Source organism: Salmo salar, chromosome 09 (genome assembly GCF_965601325.2).
Source record: "Salmo salar chromosome 09, fSalSal1, whole genome shotgun sequence".
Classification (NCBI taxonomy): domain Eukaryota; kingdom Metazoa; phylum Chordata; class Actinopteri; order Salmoniformes; family Salmonidae; genus Salmo; species Salmo salar.
Window position 1 is genome coordinate 152152722 of NC_138299.1, and position 24814 is coordinate 152177535.

Sequence of the window (24814 nt, forward strand, 5' to 3'; positions counted from 1 at the left end):
ATCAGACTTGGTTTACAACAAAACAAAGTGTTAAGTAACAGTCCTGTTGGAGCTGCTGTTTTATGACCACTAGGTGGACTCACACTTCGCATAGAAAATGCAACACTAAAAACATGAAGTGAATTACTATTAATTAGTACTATATTAATAAACATTCAGCTGCATAAACATGCACAACACAAAATGACGTTTATTTTTTGTGAGACCTAGTCTTGTGTCTTGGTTGAAAGTAACCGCGAAAGGGACCGAGTTTAGCTCGCGGTAGCTGCAATTCCTCCCACTCTCCGGTTCGCTCCATCTCCATGATTTCCGTGGGAAGAGCAGCGGAGCCTCTATGGCAGACTTTCAGGAATTGCGGAAGCGTCAGAAACGACCCACCGAGAAGTATTAACTTCTCACCTTTCTCGCGTTTCCCAACTCTGATTCACACTACTCGCACTCGAATTTGATCGATTTATCGCCTCGTTCAGATTGTTTAAGTCAGGAAACCGTGTGTTTTCTGTGGCTGTTGCGATGGCCGGTGGCGGCGGCGTGTCGCCCCTGGGGCTAGCGCCTCCGTTGTGGTATCACCGGGACCTGAGTCGAGCTGCTGCCGAGGAGCTGCTGGCCCGCGCGGGACGCGACGGGAGTTTCCTGGTTCGGGACAGCGAAAGTGTTAACGGGGCGTACGCCCTGTGTGTGCTGTGAGTAACCGGGGTTACTGTTCTCATTGGGAAAGTGTTAACGGGGCGTACGCCCTGTGTGTGCTGTGAGTAACCGGGGTTACTGTTCTCATTGGGAAAGTGTGGCTTTACCCCGGATAGAGAGACTAGCTGGGCTCCAAACCTCTGGGGCCCCTCTTTCATTTGGCCCATGGTTGGGAGGGACACCGTGGCAACGAATCAATTTACTAGTCCCAGTCAGTCAGCTACAGCAAAAATGATATCCCGCTGTGACTACTAACTAGTTATTTCACTAACTAGGAATATCTGGGAAAGTGAGTTTCTTAAAACGGCGCCTGTCAACTCATCACAACAACTCAATGTAGGTTTTTAGTCTTGTTTTTCTACAGCCAACAGTAGCCCTATTTCAACCGCAATCACTACCGTGTAGTCTAAATCCACTACCGTGTAGTCTAAATCCACTACCGTGTAGTCTAAATCCACTACCGTGTAGTCTAAATCCAGTCACTGTGGAGGTAATATATTGGGAATGGTGGTCAGGGAAGGGAGGACAAGGCTTCACTGCATATCAGTGAACCAGGGCCTTTGTCCTGTCCGCTGTGCGAGTGGGTTGCATGGGCAGCCATTGTCGCTACCTCTGTGTAATAAAAATAGTATTTCCAATCTACTCCGTGGTACTTAGAGACGTTTTACCTGCTCAGGTCATGTAAAACAACTAGTCACACACACACACACACACACACACACACACACACACACACACAGTTCTTCTGGTCCAGACCGTACAGGCTTTAATCACATGTCATGTCACACACACACACACACAGGAGACAGGACTTCTCCCTGGTGGCTGTCATGGCATCACCTCACACAGATTTACAGCTCTCCCAGGCCTCTCCCTAGCGTGCCACACACACACACACACACACACACACACACTTCCCTTTCCTATCAGACAGACATCAGTATGTTTCAGGAGCATTTTCTGAAAATAGGGCTTGCTGATATTCAGAGCACAGATAAATAGTGGTGGTTGACAGATATTACAGAGAGAAGAACAGTCGTGTCATCTGTCTGTGGAACCTACTGTCACAGATAGAGATGGGGAACTGTGTACGTGTTAAAGTGGGAATGGCTGTGGTAAATGGATGAGAGTGCAGAAACAAAGTGCTGGTTTACAGATACAGTGTGACGAAAAAGTATGTGAACCCTTTAGAATTACCTGAATTTCTGCATAAATTGGTCATAAAATGTAATCTGATCTTCATCTGTCACAACAATAGACTTTCTGCTTAAACTAATAACACACTAACAATTATAATTGTTCATGTCTTTATTGAACACACCGTGTAAACACTGAGTGCAGGGTGGGAAAAGGATGTGAACCCTTGGATTTAATAACTGGTTGACCCTCCTTTGGCAGAAATAACTTCGACCAAATGTTTTCTGTAGTTGCGGATCAGACCTGCACAACGGTCAGGAGGAATTTTGGACCATTCCTCTTTACAAAACTGTTTCAGTTCCACAATATTCTTGGGATGTCTGGTGTGAACTTCTCTCTTGAGGTCATGCCACAGCATCTCAATCGGGTTGAGGTCAGGACTCTGACTGGGCCACTCCAGAAGGCATATTTTCTTCTGTTGAAGCCATTCTGTTGTTGATTTACTTCTGTGTTTTGGGTCGTTGTCCTGTTGCATCACCCAACTTCTGTTGCGCAGCAAAGCAGCCCCAAACCATGATGCCCCCTCCACCATACTTTACAGTTGGGATGAGGTTTTGATGTTGGTGTGCTGTGCATTTTTTCTCCACACATAGTGTTGTGTGCTCGTTCCAAACAACTCAACTGTAGTTTAATCTGTCCACAGAATATTTTGCCAGTAGTGCTGAGGAACATCCAGGTGCTCTTTTGCGAACTTCAGACGTGCAGCAATGTTTTTTTTGGACAGCAGTGGTTTCTTCCGTGGTGTCCTCCCATGAACACCATTCATGTTTAGTGTTTTGCGTATCGAAGACTCGTGAACAGAGATGTTAGCATATTCCAGAGATTTCTGTAAGTCTTTAGCTGACACTCTAGGATTCTTCTTAACCTCATTGAGCATTCTGCGCTGTGCTCTTGCAGTCATCTTTGCAGGACGGCCAGTCCAAGGGAGAGTAGCAACAGTGCTGAAATTTCTCCATTTATAGACAATTTGTCTTACCGTGGACTGATGAACATCAAGGCTTTTAGAAATATTTTTGTAACACTTTCCAGCTTTATGCAAGTCAACAATTCTTAATCTTAGGTCTTCTGAGATCTCTTTTGTTTGAGGCATGGTTCACATCAGACAATGCTTCTTGTGAATAGCAAACTCCAATTCTGTGAGTGTTTTTTATAGGGCAAGGCAGCGCTAACCAACATCTCCAATCTCATCTCATTGATTGGACTCCAAGTTAGCGGACTCCTGACTCCAACTAGCTTTTGGAGAAGTCATTAGACTAGGGGTTCACATACTTTTTCCAACCTACACTGTGAATGTTTAAATGATGTATTCTATATAGACAAGAAAAATACAATCATTTGTGTGTTATTAGTTTAAGCACGCTGTTTGTCTATTGTTGTGACTTAAATGAAGATCGGGGGGGGGGGGTACTTTTGGGAAAAATAATCGATGTTGGTGCAAGAGAGGACTGGAGGGAGACCGTGAGAGGACTGGAGGGGAAACCGTGAGAGGACTGGAGGGGAGACCGTGAGAGGACTGGGGGGGGGGGGGGGGTACTTTTGGGAAAAATAATCGATGTTGGTGCAAGAGAGGACTGGAGGGAGACCGTGAGAGGACTGGAGGGGAAACCGTGAGAGGACTGGAGGGGAAACCGTGAGAGGACTGGAGGGGAAACCGTGAGAGGACTGGAGGGGAGACCGTGGGAGGACTGGAGGGGAGACCGTGGGAGGACTGGAGGGGAGACCGTGGGAGGACTGGAGGGGAGACCGTGGGAGGACTGGAGGGGAGAACCGTGGGAGGACTGGAGGGGAAACCGTGGGAGGACTGGAGGGGAGACCGTGGGAGGACTGGAGGGGAAACCGTGGGAGGACTGGAGGGGAAACCGTGAGAGGACTGGAGGGGAAACCGTGAGAGGACTGGAGGGGAGACCGTGGGAGGACTGGAGGGGAGACCGTGGGAGGACTGGAGGGGAAACCGTGGGAGGACTGGAGGGGAAACCGTGAGAGGACTGGAGGCAGAGTGCACTAAACACAGCACTGGGTTTATCATAAACTCACATATGGGGGTGAAGCTTACTGTTGACCTCTTAGCTCTCAGCCCACTAACTCCCACTCCTTTACCAAATCAAATCAACGTTTATTTCTCATGTGCGCCGAATACAACAGGTGTAGACCTTACAGTGAAATGCTGAATACAACAGGTGTAGACCTCACAGTGAAGTGCTGAATACAGCAGGTGTAGACCTTACAGTGAAGTGCTGAATACAACAGGTGTAGACCTTACAGTGAAGTGCTGAATACAGCAGGTGTAGACCTTACCGTGAAATGCTGAATACAACAGGTGTAGACCTTACAGTGAAATGCTGAATACAACAGGTGTAGACCTTACAGTGAAGTGCTGAATACAACAGGTGTAGACCTTACAGTGAAGTGCTGAATACAACAGGTGTAGACCTTACAGTGAAGTGCTGAATACAACAGGTGTAGACCTTACTGTGAAGTGCTGAATACAACAGGTGTAGACCTTACAGTGAAATGCTTACTTACAGGCTCTAACCAATAGTGCAAAAAAAGGTGTTAGGTGAACAATAGGTAAGTAAAGAAATAAAACAACAGTAAAAAGACAGGCTATAAAAGTAGCGAGGCTATAAAAGTAGCGAGGCTATAAAAGTAGCGAGGCTATAAAAGTAGCGAGGCTACATACAGACACCGGTTAGTCAGACTGATTGAGGTAGTATGTACATGTAGATATGGTTAAAGTGACTATGCATATATGATGAACAGAGAGTAGGAGTAGTGTAAAATAGGGGTTGGCGGGTGGTGGGACACAATGCAGATAGCCTGGTTAGCTAATGTGCGGGAGCACTGGTTGGTCGGCCCAATTGAGGTAGTATGTACATGAATGTATAGTTAAAGTGACTATGCATATATGATAAACAGAGAGTAGCAGCAGCATAAAAGAGGGGTGGGGGGGGGGGGGGCACACAATGCAAATAGTCCGGGTAGCCATTTGATTACCTGTTCAGGAGTCTTATGGCTTGGGGGTAAAAACTGTTGAGAAGCCTTTTTGTCCTAGACTTGGCACTCCGGTACCGCTTGCCATGCGGTAGTAGGGAGAACAGTCTATGACTGGGGTGGCTGGGATCTTTGACAATTTTTAGGACCTTCCTCTGACACCGCCTGGTCCTGGATGGCAGGCAGCTTAACCCCAGTGATGTACTGGGCCATACGCACTACCCCCTGTAGTGCCTTGCGGTCGGAGGCCGAGCAATTGCCCTACCAGGCAGTGATGCAACCAGTCAGGATGCTCTCGATGTTGCAGCTGTAGAACCTTTTGAGGATCTGAGGACCCATGCCAAATCTTTTTAGTTTCCTGAGGGGGAATAAGCTTTGTCATGCCCTCTTCACGACTGTCTTGGTGTGTTTGGGTCATGATAACTTGTTAGTGATGTGGACACCCCCGTCGATGAGAATGGGGGCGTGCTCAGTCCTAATTTTTCCTGTAGTCCACAATCATCTCCTTAGTCTTGGTTACGTTGAGGGAGAGGTTGTTATTCTGCCACCACCCGGCCAGGTCTCTGACCTCCTCCGTATAGGCTGTCTCGTCGTTGTCGTTATCTCTCTGTTTCTCTCCATTTCTCCTCTCTCTCTCTCTCTCTCTCTCAATTCAATTCAAAGGTCTTTATTGGCATGGGAAACATATGTTTACATTGCCAAAGCAAGTGAAATTGGCCATGAACAAAAGTTCAGTAAACAATGATAAATTAAGTGAACATTGCACTCACAAATGTTTTTAAATATTATAGACATTTCAAATGTTCTATTATTGGCTATGTAAGGGGAAGGTGCAAATAGTTGAAGTAGTTTATTTTTACTGTTTGTTCTTCACTGGTTGACCTTTTCTTGTGGCAACAGGTCACACATCTTGCTGCTGTGATGGCACACTGTGGTATTTCACCCAGTATATATGAGAGTTTATCAAAATTGGATTTGTTTTCAAATTCTTTTTTTGGATCTGTGTAATCTGAGGGAAATATGTGTCTAATATGGTCATACATTTGGCAGGAGTTTAGGAAGTGCAGCTCAGTTTCCACCTCATTGTGTGTGCAGTGTGCACATAGGCAGACCTGGCACTCAGGAGAAGACCGGCTATGACAGCCTCTCTCAATAGCAAGGCTATGCTCACTGTACATAGTCAAAGCTTTCCTTCATTTTTTTGGAGTCAGTCACAGTGGTCAGGTATTCTGCCACTGTGTACTCTCTGTTTAGGGCCAAATAGCATTCTAGTTAATTCTAGTTAATTACTTGACATATTGGAAATAATTATCTTTTTGTTTTCTCATGATTTGGTTGGGTCTAATTGTGTTGCTGTCCTGGGGCTCTGTGGGGTCTGTTTGTGTTTGTGAACAGAGCCCCAGAACCAGCTTGCTTAGGGGACTCTTCTCCAGGTTCATCTCTCTGTAGTTGAGCTTTGTTATGGAAGGTTTGGGAATCGCTTCCTTTTAGGTGGATGTAGAATTTAACAGCTCTTTTCTGGATTTTGATAATTAGTGGGTATCGGCCTAATTCTGCTCTGCATGCATTATTTGGTGTTTTACGTTGTAAACAGAGGATGTTTTATCAGAATTCTGCATGCAGAGTCACAAGTTGTATTCCTGGTATAGTTGAGTGTTGCTACAGGAACAATAGCAGCGTTCTACAGTAGCCAACTACCTGTGAGATCAGACAGGAAGAGATGTCTCACTCCTCTCCACCACTCACACACACCACGGAGAACTGTGTGTGTTTCAAACATCTCAGCTTGTTTTGGAGTGTGATTTCCTCTTCCTCATACCCTTGTGATCGCCAGACGTAGCCTGGAAAAGGAATCTTCATGACAACGTTAAAAATAGAACAGTAGACCCAGCCTTACTGTGTGTGCTGGTAGGTAGGTGGGTGGAATAGTCTGAATCAGATGGAAGTATATGCGTTTCCCCTCTGAGTGTTTTAGTAACATGGTCACCAGATGTGTTCTGATGTGAAACTACTGATGGGTGGTAGCAGCCAACGTTTCCTGTAGACATCTAGCTATTGATAGTCTACTGCTTTATGCTCGGGGAGAGAAGAGGGAACTGACGTGGGCAGAGGTGTCTGTCTGTCTGTCCTGTCTGGTCTGTCTGTCCTGTCTGGTCTGTCTTTCCTGTCTGGTCTGTCTGTCTGTCCTGTCTGGTCTGTCTGTCCTGTCTGGTCTGTCTGTCTGTCCTGTCTGGTCTGTCTGGTCTGTCTTTCTGTCCTGTCTTTCTGTCCTGTCTGGTCTGTCTTTCTTTCTGTCTGTCCTGTCTGGTCTGTCTGTCCTGTCTGGTCTGTCTGGTCTGTCTTTCTGTCTTTCTGTCCTGTCTGGTCTTTCTTTCTGTCTGTCCTGTCTGGTCTGTCTGTCCTGTCTGGTCTGTCTTTCTTTCTGTCTGTCCTGTCTGGTCTGTCTGTCCTGTCTGGTCTGTCTTTCTTTCTGTCTGTCCTGTCTGGTCTGTCTGTCCTGTCTGGTCTGTCTTTCTTTCTGTCTGTCCTGTCTGGTCTGTCTTTCTGTCCTGTCTGGTCTGTCTGTCCTGTCCTGTCTGGTCTGTCTGTCCTGTCCTGTCTGGTCTGTCTGGTCTGTCTGTCCTGTCTGGTCTGTCCTGTCTGTCCTGTCTGTCTGGTCTGTCCTGTCTGTCCTGTCTCTGTCTGTCCTGTCTCTGTCTGTCCTGTCTCTGTCTGTCCTGTCTCTGTCCTGTCTCTGTCTGTCCTGTCTCTGTCTGTCCTGTCTCTGTCTGTCCTGTCTGTCCTGTCTGTCTGTCCTGTCTGTCTGTCTGTCTGTCTGTCTGTCTGTCTGTACATATTGCCAAAGCTTCCTTTGGATATTTACAATATATACATAAAAAAAAAGAGTATCATAATTGTGAACGGGATAACAGTAACAACAATAACCATACATTGAACAATAACAATAAGCATACAGTAGAGGACATGTGCAGGTTGATTGGTCTGTCAGACACTGTCCCTCATCTTATGGCAGGCAGCAATGTAGTGCGCTGCCAACCCACAGCTCTCTGCGTCCTCCCCCAACAGGACGGGTAGCCTATCCTCATCAGAGAGGTCTTTAAAACCTTGAATAAGGGTTTCAAATTTGGGAAAATGACACTCTAATTGTTTATATTTTTTACATTTTGTCAGGAAATGCAGCTCCGTCTCAGGTTCTGCTGTTGTGCAGTGGTTGCACAGCCTTTCCTCTACAGGGAGCCAGGTTTTCCTGTGTCTACCCTTCTCAATGGAAAGGCTGTGCTCACTGAGCCTGTACTATGTCAAGGTTTTTCTAAGGTTTTGATCAGTAACCATGGTCAAATATTTAGCCATAGTGTACTGTCGATTTAGGGCCAGATAGCACTGCATTTTGCTTTGTGCTTGTGTTTCCTAATAAGCAATATAGTTTTGTTTTGACTGTGTTGTAATTTGGTTTATTCTGATTGATTGGATGTTCTGGTCCTGAGGCTTCAGTGTGTTAGTAGAACAGGTTTGTGAACTCAGCCCCAGCACCAGCTGGATGAGGGTCCTGAGGCTTCAGTGTGTTAGTAGAACAGGTTTGTGAACTCAGCCCCAGGACCAGCTGGATGAGGGTCCTGAGGCTTCAGTGTGTTAGTAGAACAGGTTTGTGAACTCAGCCCCAGGACCAGCTGGATGAGGGTCTCGAGGCTTCAGTGTGTTAGTAGAACAGGTTTGTGAACTCAGCCCCAGGACCAGCTGGATGAGGGTCCTGAGGATTCAGTGTGTTAGTAGAACAGGTTTGTGAACTCAGGACCAGCTGGATGAGGGTCCTGAGGATTCAGTGTGTTAGTAGAACAGGTCTGTGAACTCAGCCCCAGGACCAGCTGGATGAGGGTCCTGAGGATTCAGTGTGTTAGTAGAACAGGTTTGTGAACTCAGCCCCAGGACCAGCTGGATGAGGGTCCTGAGGCTTCAGTGTGTTAGTAGAACAGGTTTGTGAACTCAGCCCCAGGACCAGCTGGATGAGGGGACTCTTTTCTTTGCTCAGCTCTTGGCATTGCAGGGCTTGGTAATGATATGAGAGGGGGTCACTGTATTTTAGATGTTTCCAAAACTTAATTGCTCTTTTTTGAGTTTTTATTATTAGTTGTATATTGGCCTAATTCTGCCCTGCATGCGTTGTTTGTAGTTTTCCTCTGGACATGTAGGAGAATCTTACAGAACTCTGCATGCAGGGTTTAAATGGGGTGTTTGTCCCATTTGATGCAATCTTGTTTTGCAGTTGGACCCCACACCTCGCTGCCATAAAGTGCAATTGGTTCAATGACATATTCAATTAGTTTTAGCCAAATTTGAATAGGTATTTCAATTTGAATTTGTTTTTAATGGTGTAGAATGCCCAGCGTGCTTTCTCTCTGTTTATTCACTGCCTCAATAAGGTGTCCAGTTGAGCATCTTGTTAAACCTCAGTAGTTGTAGTGAGTGCAGTACTCTATATATTTAAACCTCAGTAGTTGTAGTGACCGCAGTACTCTATATATTTAAACCTCAGTAGTTGTAGTGAGTGCAGTACTCTATATATTTAAACCTCAGTAGTTGTAGTGACCGCAGTACTCTATATATTTAAACCTCAGTAGTTGTAGTGACCGCAGTACTCTATATATTTAAACCTCAGTAGTTGTAGTGACCGCAGTACTCTATATATTTAAACCTCAGTAGTTGTAGTGACCGCAGTACTCTATATATTTAAACCTCAGTAGTTGTAGTGAGTGCAGTACTCTATATATTTAAACCTCAGTAGTTGTAGTGACCGCAGTACTCTATATATTTAAACCTCAGTAGTTGTAGTGACCGCAGTACTCTATATATTTAAACCTCAGTAGTTGTAGTGAGTGCAGTACTCTATATATTTAAACCTCAGTAGTTGTAGTGACCGCAGTACTCTATATATTTAAACCTCAGTAGTTGTAGTGAGTGCAGTACTCTATATATTTTGTACCAATTGAGAACTTTTGTCTAATTCCCTGAGATCTGGATCTTCTCTGGAAAATCATTATTTTAGTCTTTTTGGGGTTTACCAAATGGTATCAAATGCTTTTTGGAAGTTGATAAAGCAAGTGTATATTTTGGTATTATTTTGGTGGACATGTTTATCTATCAGGGTGTGCAGGGTGTAAATATGATCAGTCGTGCGATGTTTTGGTATGAATCTAATTTGGCTTTTACTCCAAAAATTGTGCTTATTAAAACCTTTTTAGGATAGGCCTCCCGCTAGCTGCAAACCTCGACAACATCCAGTGAAATTGCAGAGCGCCAAATTCGAATTACAGAAATGGTCATATTTAACATTCATGAAAATACAAGTGTCATACATCAAAATAAAGCTGAACTTCTTATTAATCCAGCCGCTGTGTCAGATTTCAAAAAGGCTTTACGGCGAAAGCATACCATGTGATTATCTGAGGACAGCGCCCCGCTTACAAAAGCATACAAACATTTTCAAGCCAAGTAGAGGAGTCACAAAAGTCAGAAATAGCGATAAAATTAATCACTTACCTTTGATCTTCATCTGGTTACTATGCCTCTCTCTCGCTCTGTCTCTCTCGCTCTGTCTCTCTCGCTCTGTCTCTCTCGCGCTGTCTCTCTCGCGCTGTCTCTCTCGCGCTGTCTCTCTCGCGCTGTCTCTCTCGCTCTCTCTCGCTCTCTCTCGCTCTCTCTCTCTCTCTCTCTCTCGCTCTGTCTCTCTCTCTCTCTCATATATTTATATGTTTAGAAGGCTTTATTGGCGTTAAGGTCAGTGTTGCCGACGTGATACACACCCCCAAAAAATATTGGGGAAAAACAGTGGCAACAATAAGATTAGTAGATAGACTACTAATAAAGGAAAGAATATAAATATATATATCTCTCACACACACACACACACACACACACACACACAGTAGCAGTCTAAAGTCTGGACACCTACTCATTCCAGGTTTTTTTATTTGTACTATTTTCTACATTGTATAATAATCGTGAAGACATCAAATCTTTGAAATAACACATATGGAATCATGTAGTAACCAAAAAAGTGTGAAAAACCCTGGAATGAGTAGGTGTCCAACCTTTTGACTGGTACTGTAGGTAACAAATAAATCAAATCAATACAGACCTCAAAGAAATATAGTAATAGTCAACGTTCAGACTCAATTCAACAACATGAAAATGGCATTTAGAAAGTATTCACATCCCTTGACTGTTTCAAAATGTTACGTTACAGCCTGGATTCATTTGTAGCGTCATACCCAAGAAGACTTGAGGCTGTAATCGCTGCCAAAGATCCTTCGACAAAGTACTGAGTACTTATGTAAATGTAATATTTCATTATTATTATTTTTTTAATAAATTTGCATCCATTTCTAAACCTGGTTTTGCTTTGCAATTATGGGGTATTGTGTATAGATGGGGGGGGGGGGGGGCTGCTATTTAATCCATTTTAGAATTGGCTGTAACGTAAAACAACATTTTGAAAAAGTTGAGTGGTCTGAATAGGGTTGCACATTTTGGGGAATATTCAGAGGCGGAAAATTTCCATGGAAATTAACGGAAATATATGCTAATTAATATTAATGTAGATTTTTTTTGCATTGGATATATTTACCATATCATATGGAGACAAACATAAACCTTTTACCTTATCATAAGTAGACATAATTGCAAATGATTAAATCCTTCCAATATAAATAAATGATTTAGTTAGGAATTTAACTTTAATTATATGAGTTGACTCTTCACATGTAGCTCAGTTGGTAGAGCATGGTGTTTGCAACGCCAGGGTTGTGGGTTCGATTCCCACGGGGGGCCAGCACAGAAAAAAAAATGTATGAAATGTATGCATTCACTACTGTAAGTCGCTCTGGATAACAGCGTCTGCTAAATGACAATTAAAAAAAATAAATAAAAATTATTTCACCGAACAACAAAAGAAACGGAATATTGAATGATCCATCGCATCTCCCAAAAATGTTTTCAACATACATCTGTAAAATGATAGTCTAGAAACTAAAGCTTTGGTTGTCTTCCTCTCAGGCTTCCATGTCTTCTCCCTGGACCTTCTCAATGTCCACCTCTTGAACATCAGACTCTGAGGCCTCATCTTCACTGTCACTTTCCAACCTTGTTGAGGATGGCTCGTTGTCAGGCTCAAAAAGCCCCAAATTTGCCCGGATGGCCACCAATTTTTCAACCCTTGTATTGGTCAGCCTGGTGCGTGTGTGTGTGTTCCCAAACAAGGACCAGTTGCGCTCTGAGGCTGTTGATGTTGGTGGGATTTGGAGGATGATGGAGGCAACAGGGGAAAGATCCTCAGATCCACAAAGTCCCTTCCAGGTGGCTGATGAGATATGTTGGCATGACTGCCATATTGCATCTCCATCCCAAAGCCCTTGCTTGGAAGTGCCCTTCACCAGACTGCCAAGAACCTTGCCCTCATCCAGGTCAAGGTGGCGAGACACGGTAGTGATGACACCATAGACCTTGTTGATCTCTGCAGCAGACAGGCTGCTCTTGCCAGCATACTTGGGGTCCAACATGTACGCTGCAGTGTGTATGGGTTTCAGGCAGAAGTCATCACATTTTTTGATGTATTTTAGAACTGCAGTTTCCTCTGCTTGGAGCAACAGTGAAGTGCGCAGGGCAGTACAGATTTCTTCTCTTACATTTGCAAGCAGAGTCAAAACATCAGACAGGATGGCATTGTCTCCCTCAATCTGTGCAGTGGCTACTGCTATAGGTTTCAGGAGTTTGAGACTGCTCTCTCTCTCAGGCTGCACTCTCTCCAAAAATACTTCATCCAGGAGGATCCTCTTGATGGGGCTGTCCATATCGGCAGACTGTGATATGGCCATTTCCTGGAGAGACTCCTTCCCCTCCAGGAGACTGTCAAACATGATGACAACATCACCCCAATGGGTGTTGCTGGGCAGCTTCAATGTGGTGCTCTTATTCTTCTCACTTTGCTTGGTGAGGTAGATTGCTGCTATAACTTGATGACCCTTCACATACCTAACCGTTTCCTTGGCTCTCTTGTAGAGTGTATCCATTGTTTTCAGTGACATGATGTCCTTGAGGAGCAGATTCAATGCATGAGCAGCACAGCCAATGGGTGTGATGTAAGGGTAGGACTCCTCCACTTTAGACCAAGCAGCCTTCATGTTCACAGCATTGTCTGTCATCAGTGCAAATACCTTCTGTGGTCCAAGGTCATTGATGACTGCCTTCAGCTCATCTGCAATGTAGAGACCGGTGTGTCTGTCCCTCGTGTCTGTGCTCTTGTAGAATACTGGTTGAGATGTAGTTTAATTATTCCTTGCCCACGAATATTCAACCACCCATCAGAGATGATTGCAATACAGTATGCTTTCTCTATGATTTGCTTGACCTTCACTTGAACTCTGTTGAACTCTGCATCCATCAAATGAGTAGATAAAGCATGTCTGGTTGGAGGGGTGTATGCTGGGCGAAGAACATTCAGAAATCTCTTCCAATACACATTGCCTGTGAGCATCAGAGGTGAACCAGTTGCATACACAGCTCGAGCAAGACATTCATCAGAATATCTCTGACTACATTCCTCTAATGAGTCAAAAAAACGAATGATTCCAGGAGGACCATGAGCTGTTGCTATTGATAAGGTGTCTGATTCATCATTTTCACCTCGAATAGAAGTAGAGGGACTTTTGTCAGAGGTTGCTTGTTGTGAGCGCTGAGGGAACTTTATGCACTTGGCCAGATGATTCTGCATCTTTGTTGCATTCCTCACATATGATGTGGCACAGTATTTGCAAATGTACACAGCTTTTCCTTCTACATTAGCTGCAGTGAAATGTCTTCAGATAGTTCCCGTGGCATTTTCCTGTAAAGATGAGAAAAAAACGAGTAAAAAACTATTACAATTCCATGTACAGATAAAATAGTTAAGCAGTTATATTAAACAACTCCTTTGTAAGATAAAAGTTTTAAAATGAAACGTATGGAAACAGGTGAATTAACACTCCTCAGTTAGCAGGCTCAAGCAAGCTAAAACCCACATGGTAGCAAAAACTATCAGACATTAACAAGTTACAAATGATTTAAACACACTTTGCTGTAGGCTACTATTTACTAGTTAACAAAAAATAATGTATGTCATGTCAAATATATTAATCCCAATCAGTATGGTATTCAAAACCTACCAGAAAGCATGTAGTCCTTGGCTCAGACAGTGTAGTAGTGTGGGCTCTATAGCATCTCATTAGTGAGCAAGATCTTGAGAATCAGCTGTACATGTGATGGAAGAGTGCACTGTACATGTGATGGAAGAGTGCACTGTGCATGTGATGGAAGAGTGCGCTGTGCATGTGATGGAAGAGTGCGCTGTGCATGTGATGGAAGAGTGCGCTGTGCATGTGATGGGTTTAGAACTCGGTAGTGACTGTTGCAACCGAGGACAGACAATTTGTAGCACTCAGCGGTCCCGTTCTGTGAGCTTGTGTAGTCTACCACTTCGCGGCTGAGCCGTTGTTGCTCCTAGACATTTCCACTTCAAAATAACAACACTTACAGTTCACCAGGACAGCTCTAGCAGGGCAGAAATTTGACGAACTGACTTGTTGGAAAGGTGGCATCCTATGGCGGTGCCACGTTGAAAGTCACTGAGCTCTTCAGTAAGGTCATTCTACTGCCAACGTTTGTCTATGGAGATTGCATGTCTGTGTGCTTGATTGTATACACACGTAAGCAACGGGTGTGGCTGAAATAGCCAAATCCACTAATTTGAAGGGGTGTCCACACACTATATATGCAAAAGTATATGTGAGAATTCTGTTCGTTGACTAAAGCTCAGCGTTCAACACCATAGTACCCTCCAAGCTCATCATTCAGCTCAGGACCCTGGGCCTAAACACCGCCCTCTGCAACTGGATCCTGGACTTCATGACGGGCCGCCCCCAGGTGGTAAGGGTAGGTAACAACACATCTGGCATGCTGACCCTCAACATGGGGGCCCCTCAGGGGTACGTGCTTAGTCCCCTCATGTCCTCCCTGTTCACCCACAACTGCGTGGCCGTGCACGACTTCAACACCGTTAAGTTTGCTGACGACACGACGGTGGTAAGCCTGATCACCGATGACGATGAGACTGCCTATAGGGTGGAGGTCAGTGACCTGGCAGGGTGGTGCCAGGACAACAACCTCTGCTTCAACGTCACCAAGACAAAGGAGCTTAATGTGGACGACAGGAAACGGAGGGCCGAGAACACCCCCATCCACTTTGACGGGGCTGTGGTGGAGCAGGTCGAGAGCTTCAAGTTCCTCGGTGTCCACATCACTATGGAATTGTCATGGTCCAAACACACCAACGCAGTCGGAAAGAAGGCACGACAACGCCTCTTCCACCTTAGGAGGCTGAAAAGTTTTTTGCCATGGGCCCTCAGATCCTTAAAAAATCCTACACCATTTGAGAGCGTCTTGACTGGCTGCGTCACAGCTTGGTATGGCAACTCCTTGGCATCCGACTGCAAGGCACTACAGAGGGTAGTGCATACGGTCCAGTACATCACTGGGGCTGAGCTCCCTGCCATCCAGGACCTCAATACCAGGCGGTGTCAAAGGAAGGCACTATTTGGTTAACTATTTAACTATCTGCATTGACCCTTTCTGCACTAACTCTTTTGAATCATCATATGCTGCTGTTACTGTTTATTATCTATCCTGTCACTTTATCCCTACCAATATGTACATGTCTACCTCAAATACCTCGTATTGTCTTGGTACTGGTACCCCGTGTATATAGCCAAGTTATCTTTACTCATTGTGTATGTGTTCCTAGTGTTACTCTTTACTTCTCTCTGCATTGTTGGGAAGGGCCCATAAGTAAGCATTTCCCTGTTAGTCTACACCTGTTGTTTAAGAAGCATGTGACAAATAACATTTGATTTGAGTGAGTGGACACTTTCAGCCTCCAGTCTGTGTGTGTGTGTGTGTGTGTGTGTGTGTGTGTGTGTGTGTGTGTGTGTGTGTGTGTGTGTGTGTGTGTGTGTGTGTGTGTGTGTGTGTGTGTGTGTGTGTGTGTGTGTGTGTGTGTGTGTGTGTGTGTGTGTGTGTGTGTGTGTGTGTGTGTGTGTGTGTGTGTGTGTGAGAGAGAGAGCAAAATGAGGTCAAACTGGCATGTTTTGAATAGACAACATTGCAGCACAATGACACACACTTACACTACAGCAAACTTTGACAAATATGTGTTCTTCCTTTTCTTGCCATTGTGTGTAGGAGTGAGTGTAAGTTCTATCAGCAGTAATGCTGAGTTTGACAGACAGCAGCAGGTTGAAACTCCCTCCAGATCCCCATCACACACTCGCAGGTAGTCTGTAATTCCTGTGGTATCCATGAAAGCACTAATGTCTTCCTCTCCAACTCCTCCCCCCTCTCTCTCTCCTCTCCATCCCTCTTTATGTCCTTCTCTCTCTCGCTTGCTCTCTCCTCGCTCTCTCTTTATTTCTGTCTCTCTCTAGTTTCCAGAAGCATGTCCACACCTATAGGGTCCTCCCAGATGAGGAGGGGTTCTTGGCAGTCCAGGTACCACTACACACCACCTCCATACACACACACCAATGGGTGTGAGTTGGTATTTTTCTATGCATATCTAGTGTGTATATGCTGTGTGTAGGGTACTTGTATGTGTTCCTGGACCAGTAGGAACTGGCAGACTCTGGTGCTAGTGTTGGCTCTGAGCTGACACACACGCATGCACACAAACACACAGCAGTCTCTTTGTGCTCCGCGTCTAGCAGCTGGGAGAGTCACCAATCCCCCCGCAACACACACTCACATATCATAATACCCCCACACTCCTGGTCCCTTGCCTGGAATCCACACTGATTTCTCTGTTTCACTTTTGTTTCGTTTCACCAAATCATTTGGTTTACCAAGGCTTCAGTTCAATGAAACATCACTGAAACAGAGTCAATGTGGCTGCCAGACTCCCCACCCGTTGACAGTTGAGAGCCTTATGGTATTACAGCTTCCCTTACACCACTGTAAACCCTCCATCCACATATCAATGAACAGGAAGTGGTATTACAGCTTCCCTTACACCACTGTAAACCCTCCATCCACATATCAATGAACAGGAAGTGGTATTACAGCTTCCCTTACACCACTGTAAACCCTCCATCCACATATCAATGAACAGGAAGTGGTATTACAGCTTCCCTTACACCACTGTAAACCCTCCATCCACATATCAATGAACAGGAAGTGGTATTACAGCTTCCCTTACACCACTGTAAACCCTCCATCCACATATCAATGAACAGGAAGTGGTATTACAGCTTCCCTTACACCACTGTAAACCCTCCATCCACATATCAATGAACAGGAAGTGGTATTACAGCTTCCCTTACACCACTGTAAACCCTCCATCCACATATCAATGAACAGGAAGTGGTATTACAGCTTCCCTTACACCACTGTAAACCCTCCATCCACATATCAATGAACAGGAAGTGGTATTACAGCTTCCCTTACACCACTGTAAACCCTCCATCCACATATCAATGAACAGGAAGTGGTATTACAGCTTCCCTTACACCACTGTAAACCCTCCATCCACATATCAATGAACAGAAAGTGATGGTGCACACTCTGACACTGAGCTACCAAGATCAATCTACTATCTACCTACCAATCTACTACCTACTCTTCTACCTTCCTACCTACCAATCTACTACCTACCCTTCTACCTTCCTACCTACCAATCTACTGCCTACCTACCAAACTACTACCAACCCATCTACCTACCAAATTACTACCTACCCACCAAACTACTACCTACCTACCCAAACTACTACCTAAACTACTACCTACTCTTCTACCTTCCTACCTATCAATCTACTACCTACCCACCAAACTACTACCTACCCACCTACCTACCATCTACTACCTACACACCAAACTACCAATCTACTACCTTCCTACCTACCAATCTACTGCCTACCTACCAAACTACTACCTACCCACCTACCTACCAAACTACTACCAACCCATCTACCTACCAACCAAACTACTACCTACCCACCTACCTACCAAACTACTACCTACCCTACTACCTACCAAACTACTACCTACCCACCAATCTTCGATCTACCCACCTACCTACCAAACTACTACCTACCCACCTACCTACCAGTGGAGGAGAGAATGGGTCATAATAATGGCCGGAACGAGGCGAATGGCATCGAACACCTGGAAACCAAGTGTTTGATCTACAGTTGAAGTTGGAAGTTTACATACACTTAGGTTGGAGTCATTAAAACTCGTTTTTCAACCACTCCACAAATTTCTTGTTAACAAACTATAGTTTTGGCAAGTCGGTTAGGACATCTACTTTGTGCATGACACAAGTAATTTTTCCAACAATTGTTTACAGACAGATTATTTCACTTTTAATTCACTATCATAATTCCAGTGGGTCAGAAGTTTACATACACTATGTTGACTGTGCCTTTAAAAAGCTAGAAAATGATGTCATGGCTTTAGAAGCTTCTGATAGGCTAATTGACATCATTTGAGTCACTTGGAGGTGTACCTGTGGATGTATTTCAAGGCCTACCTTCAAACTCAGTGCCTCTTTGCTTGACATCATGGGAAAATCAAAAGAAATCAGCCATAATAATTGTAGACCTCCACAAGTCTGGTTCATCCTTGGGAGCAATTTCCAAATACCTGAAGGTACCACGTTCATCTGTACAAACAATAGCATGCAAGTATAAACACCATGGGACCACACAGCCGTCATACCGCTCAGGAAGGAGACGCCTTCTGTCTCCTAGAGATGAACGTACTTTGGTGCGAAAAGTGCAAATCAATCCCAGTACAACAGCAAAGGACCTTGTAAAGATGCTGGAGGAAACGGGTACAAAGTATCTATATCCGCAGTAAAACGAGTCCTATATCGATATAACCTGAAAGGCCGCTCAGCAAGGAAGAAGCCACTGCTCCAAAACAGCCATAAAAAAGCCAGACTACGGTTTGCAACTGCACATGGGGACAAAGATCGTACTTTTTGGAGAAATGTCCTCTGGTCTGATGAAACAAAAATATAACTGTTTGGCCATAATGACCATCGTTATGTTTGGAGGAAAAAGGGGGGGCTTGCAAGCCGAGGAACACCATCCCAACCCTGAAGCACGGGGGGGGGGGCAGCATCATGTTGTGGGGGTGCTTTGCTGCTGGAGGGACTGGTGCACTTCACAAAATAGATGGCATCATGAAGTAGGAAAATTATGTGGATATATTGAAGCAACATCTCAAGACATCAGTCAGGAAGTTAAAGCTTGGTCACAAATGGGTCTTCCAAATGGACAATGACCCTAAGCATACTTCCAAAGTGGTGGCAAAATGGCTTAAGGACAACAAAGTCAAGGTATTGGAGTGGCCATCACAAAGCCATGACCTCAATCCTATAGAAAATGTGTGGGCAGAACTGAAAATGCGTGTGCGAGCAAGGAGGCCTACAAACCTGACTCAGTTACACCAGCTCTGTCAGGAGTAATGGGACAAAATTCACTTAACTTATTGTGGGAAGCTTGTGGAAGGCTACCCAAAACGTTTGACCCAAGTTAAACAATTTTAAAGGCAATGCTACCAAATACTAATTGAGTGTATGTAAACTTCTGACCCACTGGGAATGTGATGAAAGAAATAAAAGCTGAAATAAATCATTCTCTCCACAATTATTCTGACATTTCACGTTCTTAAAATGAAGTGGTGATCCTAGCTGACCTAAAACAGGGATTTTTTTACTAGGGTTAAATGTCAGGAATGATGAAAAACTGAGTTTAAATGTATTTGATATCATTCTACTGATTCTGCTCCAGCCATTACCACAAGCCTGTTCTCCCCAATGGTGCCACCAACCTCCTGTGCAATTTACTACCTACCTACCTACCTACCTACCTACCTACCTACCTACCTACCTACCTACCTACCTACCTACCTACTACTTAGCTGCCTATCAAGCAATCAAATACTTACCTAACAAACTACTACCTAGCTACCAATCTGCTACCTACCTACCTACCTACCTACCTACCTACCTACCCACCCACCCACCCACCCAGCTTTATTCTGAACGTGCTGTCCAGAGTGTGATGTGTTTCTGCACAAGTGTATTTCTTTGAAGTGCTCACTCACTCTCTCCCTCCTCTCTCGCTCCTCTCTCGCTCCTCTCTCGCTCTTCTCTCCCTCCTCTCTCGCTCCTCTCTCGCTCTTCTCTCGCTCTTCTCTCCCTCCTCTCTCCCTCCTCTCTCCCTCCTCTCTCCCTCCTCTCTCGCTCCTCTCTCGCTCCTCTCTCCCTCCTCTCTCGCTCCTCTCTCGCTCCTCTCTCGCTCCTCTCTCCCTCCTCTCTCGCTCCTCTCTCGCTCCTCTCCTCTCCCCCTCCTCTCCCCCTCCTCTCTCGCTCCTCTCTCGCTCCTCTCTCGCTCTTCTCTCCCTCCTCTCTCGCTCCTCTCTCCCTCCTCTCTCGCTCCTCTCTCGCTCCTCTCTCGCTCCACTCTCCCTCCTCTCTCGCTCCTCTCTCGCTCCTCTCTCGCTCCTCTCTCCCTCCTCTCTCGCTCCTCTCTCGCTCCTCTCTCGCTCCTCTCTCGCTCCTCTCTCGCTCCTCTCTCCCTCCTCTCTCGCTCCTCTCTCGCTCCTCTCTCCCTCCTCTCTCCCTCCTCTCTCGCTCCTCTCTCCCTCCTCTCTCGCTCCTCTCTCGCTCCTCTCTCGCTCTTCTCTCCCTCTCCCAGACGTCTCAGGGGGTGCAGCCTAAGCGGTTTAAGAGCCTCCCAGAGCTGGTCCTGTTGTACCTCCAGCCCAGCCAGGGACTGGTCAGCACTCTACTGTACCCCGTAGACAGAGAGGAGAGCCTCCCAGAGGACAGGGACTACTCAGGTACACCCAAAAGAGTTTAGCAACATTGGATTTGTTTTGGACATCTTTGTGGGTCTGTGTAATCTAAAGGAAGTATGTTTCTTTAATATGGTCATACATTTGGCAAGAGGTTAAGAAGTGCAGCTGTTTCCACCTCATGCTGTGGGCAGTGTGCACATAGCCTGTTTTCTCTTGAGAGCCAGGTCTGCCTACGGTGGCCTCTCTCAATAGCAAGGCTATGCTCACTGAGTCTGTACATAGTCAAAGCTTTCCATAATTTTGGGTCAGTCACAGTGGTCAGGTATTCTGCCACTGTGTACTCTCTGTTTAGAGTCAAATAACATTCTAAACTCTACAAAAAAAGAAACGTCCTCTCACTGTCAACTGTGTTTATCTTCAGCAAACTTAACATGTGAAAATATTTGTATGAACATAACAAGATTCAACAACTGAGACATAAACTGAACAAGTTCCACAGACATGTGACTAACAAAAATGGAAAATGTGTCCCTGAACAAAGGGGGGATCAAAAGTAACAATCATTATCTGGTGTGGCCACCAGCTGCATTAACTTCTATGGGCTACATGGGATACTAGCGTCCCACCTGCAGGACACAGCCAGTGAAATATCAGGGCGGGCAATTTTCAAAAAAACAAAATTTCATAATTCAAATTTCTCCAACGTACAACTATTTTACACCATTTTAAAGATACACTTGTCCTAAATCCAACCACATTGTCCGATTTCAAAAAGGCTTTACGGCGAAAGCATAAAGTTAGATTATGTTAGGACAGTGCCAACACAAGAAAAACCACACAGCCATTTTCCAAACAGGAGAGGGTTCACAAAAACCATAAATACAGCTAAAATTAAGCACTAACCTTTGACGATCTTCATCAGATGACACTCCTAGGACTCAATGTTACACAATACATGTATGTTTTGTTCGATATTTATATCCAAAATCCTATATCATATATCATATTTATATAAAAAAAAAACATTTTACATTGGCGCATGATGTTCAGAAAATATTTTGCCTCCAAAACTGCCGGTGAATCAGCACAACAATTTACAAAAATACTCATCATAAATGTTGATAAAATATTAAACTGTTATTCAAAGAATTATAGATAAACATCTTTTTAATGCAACCGCTGTGACAGATTTCAAAAAAGCTTCAAGGGGAAAGCACACTTTGCAATAATCTGAGTATGGTGCTCAGAAAAATACATCAGGCGATACAGATACCCGCCATTTTGGAGTCATCTAAAATCATAAATAGCATTATAAATATTCACTTACCTTTGATCTTCATCAGAAGGCACTTCCAGGAATCCTAGGTCCACAATAAATGTTGTTTTGTTCGATAAAGTCCATAATTTATGTCCAAATACCTCCTTGTTGTTTGCGCGTTCAGTAAGCTACTCCAAATGTAGAAAGCGCGCCGAAATTTCACAACGAAAAGTCAAAAAAGTTATATTTACGTTCGTAGAAACATGTCAAACGTTGTATAGCATCAATCTTTAGGGCCTTTTTAACATAAAACTTCAATAATATTCCAACCGGACGATACCAATGTCTTGAAAAATGTTATGGAACACAGCTACCTCATCACGTGAATGTGCGCCAATGAACTCATGTCATTTTCTGAGTCACCAACTTCCCGGCCTTCTTGTTCGCTCTCTGTTCACTGCGAAAGCCTGGAACAAGGTTCTAACGACTGTTGACATCTAGTGGAAGCCTTAGGAAGTGCAAAATGAACCCTAAGTCACTGTGTGTTAGATAGGCAATGACTTGAAAAGACTACAAGCATCAGATTTCCCACTTCCTGGTTGGATTTTTCTCAAGTTTTTGCCTGTTATACTCACAGACATCATTCAAACAGTTTTAGAAAACACTCTGAAGTTTCTATCCAAATCTACTAATAATATGCAAATATTTGACTCTGGGCCCGAGTATTAGGCAGTTTACTCTGGGCACGTTTTTCATCCGAAATCGAAAATACTGCCCCCTATACCTTAAGTACTGCAGTGCATCTCCTCCTCATGTACTGCACCAGATTTGCCAGTTCTTGCTGTGAGATGTTACCCCACTCTTCCACCAAGGCACCTGCAAGTTCCCGGACATTTCTGGGGGGAATGGCCCTAGCCCGCCGATCCAACAGGTCCCAGACGTGCTCAATGGGATTGAGATCCGGGCTCTTCGCTGGCCATGGCAGAACACTGACATTACTGTCTTGCAGGACACAGAATGAGCAGTATGGCTGGTGGCATTGTCATGCTGGAGGGTCATGTCAGGATGAGCCTGCAGGAAGGGTACCACATGAGGGAGGAGGATGTCTTCCCTGTAACGCACAGCGTTGAGATTGCCTGCAATGACAACAAGCTCAGTCCGATGATGTGACACACCGCCCCAGACCATGATGGACCCTTCACCTCCAAATTGATCCCGCTCCAGAGTACAGGCCTCGGTGTAACGCTCATTCCTTCGATGAATAACGCGAATCCCACCATCACCCCTGGTGAGACAAAACCGCGACTCGTCAGTGAAGAGCACTTTCTGCCAGTCCTGTCTGGTCCAGCGACGGTGGGTTTGTGCCCATAGGTGACGTTGTTGCCGGTGATGTCTGGTGAGGACCTTCCTTACAACCGGCCTACAAGCCCTCAGTCCAGCCTCTCTCAGCCTATTGCGGACAGTCTGGGCACTGATGGAGGGATTGTGCATTCCTGGTATAACTCAGGCAGTTGTTGTTGCCATCCTGTACCTGTCCCGCAGGTGTGATGTTCGGATGTACCCATCCTGTGCAGGTGTTGTTACACGTTGTCTGCCACTGCAATCAGCTGACCGTCCTATCTCCCTATAGTGCTGTCTTAGGCGTCTCGCAGTATGGACATTGCAATTTATTGCCCTGGCCACATATGCAGTCCTCATGCCTCCTTGCAGCATGCCTAAGGCACGTTCAAGCAGATGAGCAGGGACCCTGGGCATCTTTCTTTTTGTGTTTTTCAGAGTCAGTAGAAAGGCCTCTTTAGTGTCCTAGGTTTTCATAACTGTGACCTTAATTGCCTAGCGTCTGTAAGCTGTTAGTGTTTTAACGACCGTTCCACAGGTGTATGTTCATTAATTGTTTATGGTTCATTGAACAAGCATGGGGAAACGGTGTTTAAACCCTTTACAATGAAGATCTGTGAAGTTATTTGGATTTTTACGAATTATCTTTGAAAGACAGGGTCCTGAAAAGGGGACGTTTCTTTTTTTCCTGAGGTTAGTTTGCTCTATTTTTTTGTTAATTCTTTCCATTGTCTCTCATGGTTTGGCTGGGTCTAATTGTGTTGCTGTCCTGGTGCTCTGTAGGGTCTGTTATTGTTTGTGAACAGAGCCCCAGGACCAGCTTGCTTAGGGGACTCTTCTCTAGATTAATCTATCTGTAGGTGATCGCTTTGTTATTGAAGGTTTGGGAATCGCTTCCTTTTAGGTGGTTGTAGATTTTAATGTTTCTTTTATGGATTTTATAATTAGCGGGTATCGGCCTAATTCTGCTCTGCATGCATTATTTGAAGTTTTTGTCCCATTTTGTGAATTCTTGGTTGGTGAGCGGACCCCAGACCTCACAACCATAACGGGCAATGGGTTCTATAGCTGATTCAAGTATTTTTAGCCAGATCCTAATTTGGATGTTGAATTTCATGTTCCTTTTATATGGCGTAGAATGCCCTTCTTGCCTTGTCTCTAAGCTTGTTTACAGCTTTGTGGAAGTTACCTGTGGTGCTGATGTTTAGGCCGAGTTATGTATAGTTTTTTGTGTGCTCTAGGGCAATGGTGTCTAGATAGAATTTGTGTTTTTGGTCCTTGTAACTGGACCTTTTTTGGAACATTTCGTTTTGTCTTAATGAGATTTACTCTCAGGGCCCAGGTCTGGCAGAATCTGTGCAGAAGATCTAAGTGCTGCTGTAGGCCCTCCTTGGTTGGGGACGGAAGCACCAGATCATCAGCAAACAGTAGACATTTGACTTCAGATTCTAGTAGGGT

General features: G+C 44.8%; 1 protein-coding gene across 1 annotated transcript in view; it reads left to right on the forward strand.

The window, feature by feature from the left end:
* Positions 1-117: 117 nt before the first annotated feature.
* The window catches only part of inppl1a (inositol polyphosphate phosphatase-like 1a), a 65644-nt gene continuing 40947 nt past the window's right edge, over positions 118-24814 (forward strand). Inside the window, exons 1-3 of the mRNA XM_045724799.2 lie at positions 118-683; positions 16383-16446; positions 20658-20802. Of these exons, the coding sequence (XP_045580755.1) occupies positions 514-683; positions 16383-16446; positions 20658-20802 (379 nt within the window). The 5' untranslated portion in view covers positions 118-513. The remainder of the gene's footprint in view (positions 684-16382; positions 16447-20657; positions 20803-24814) is intronic.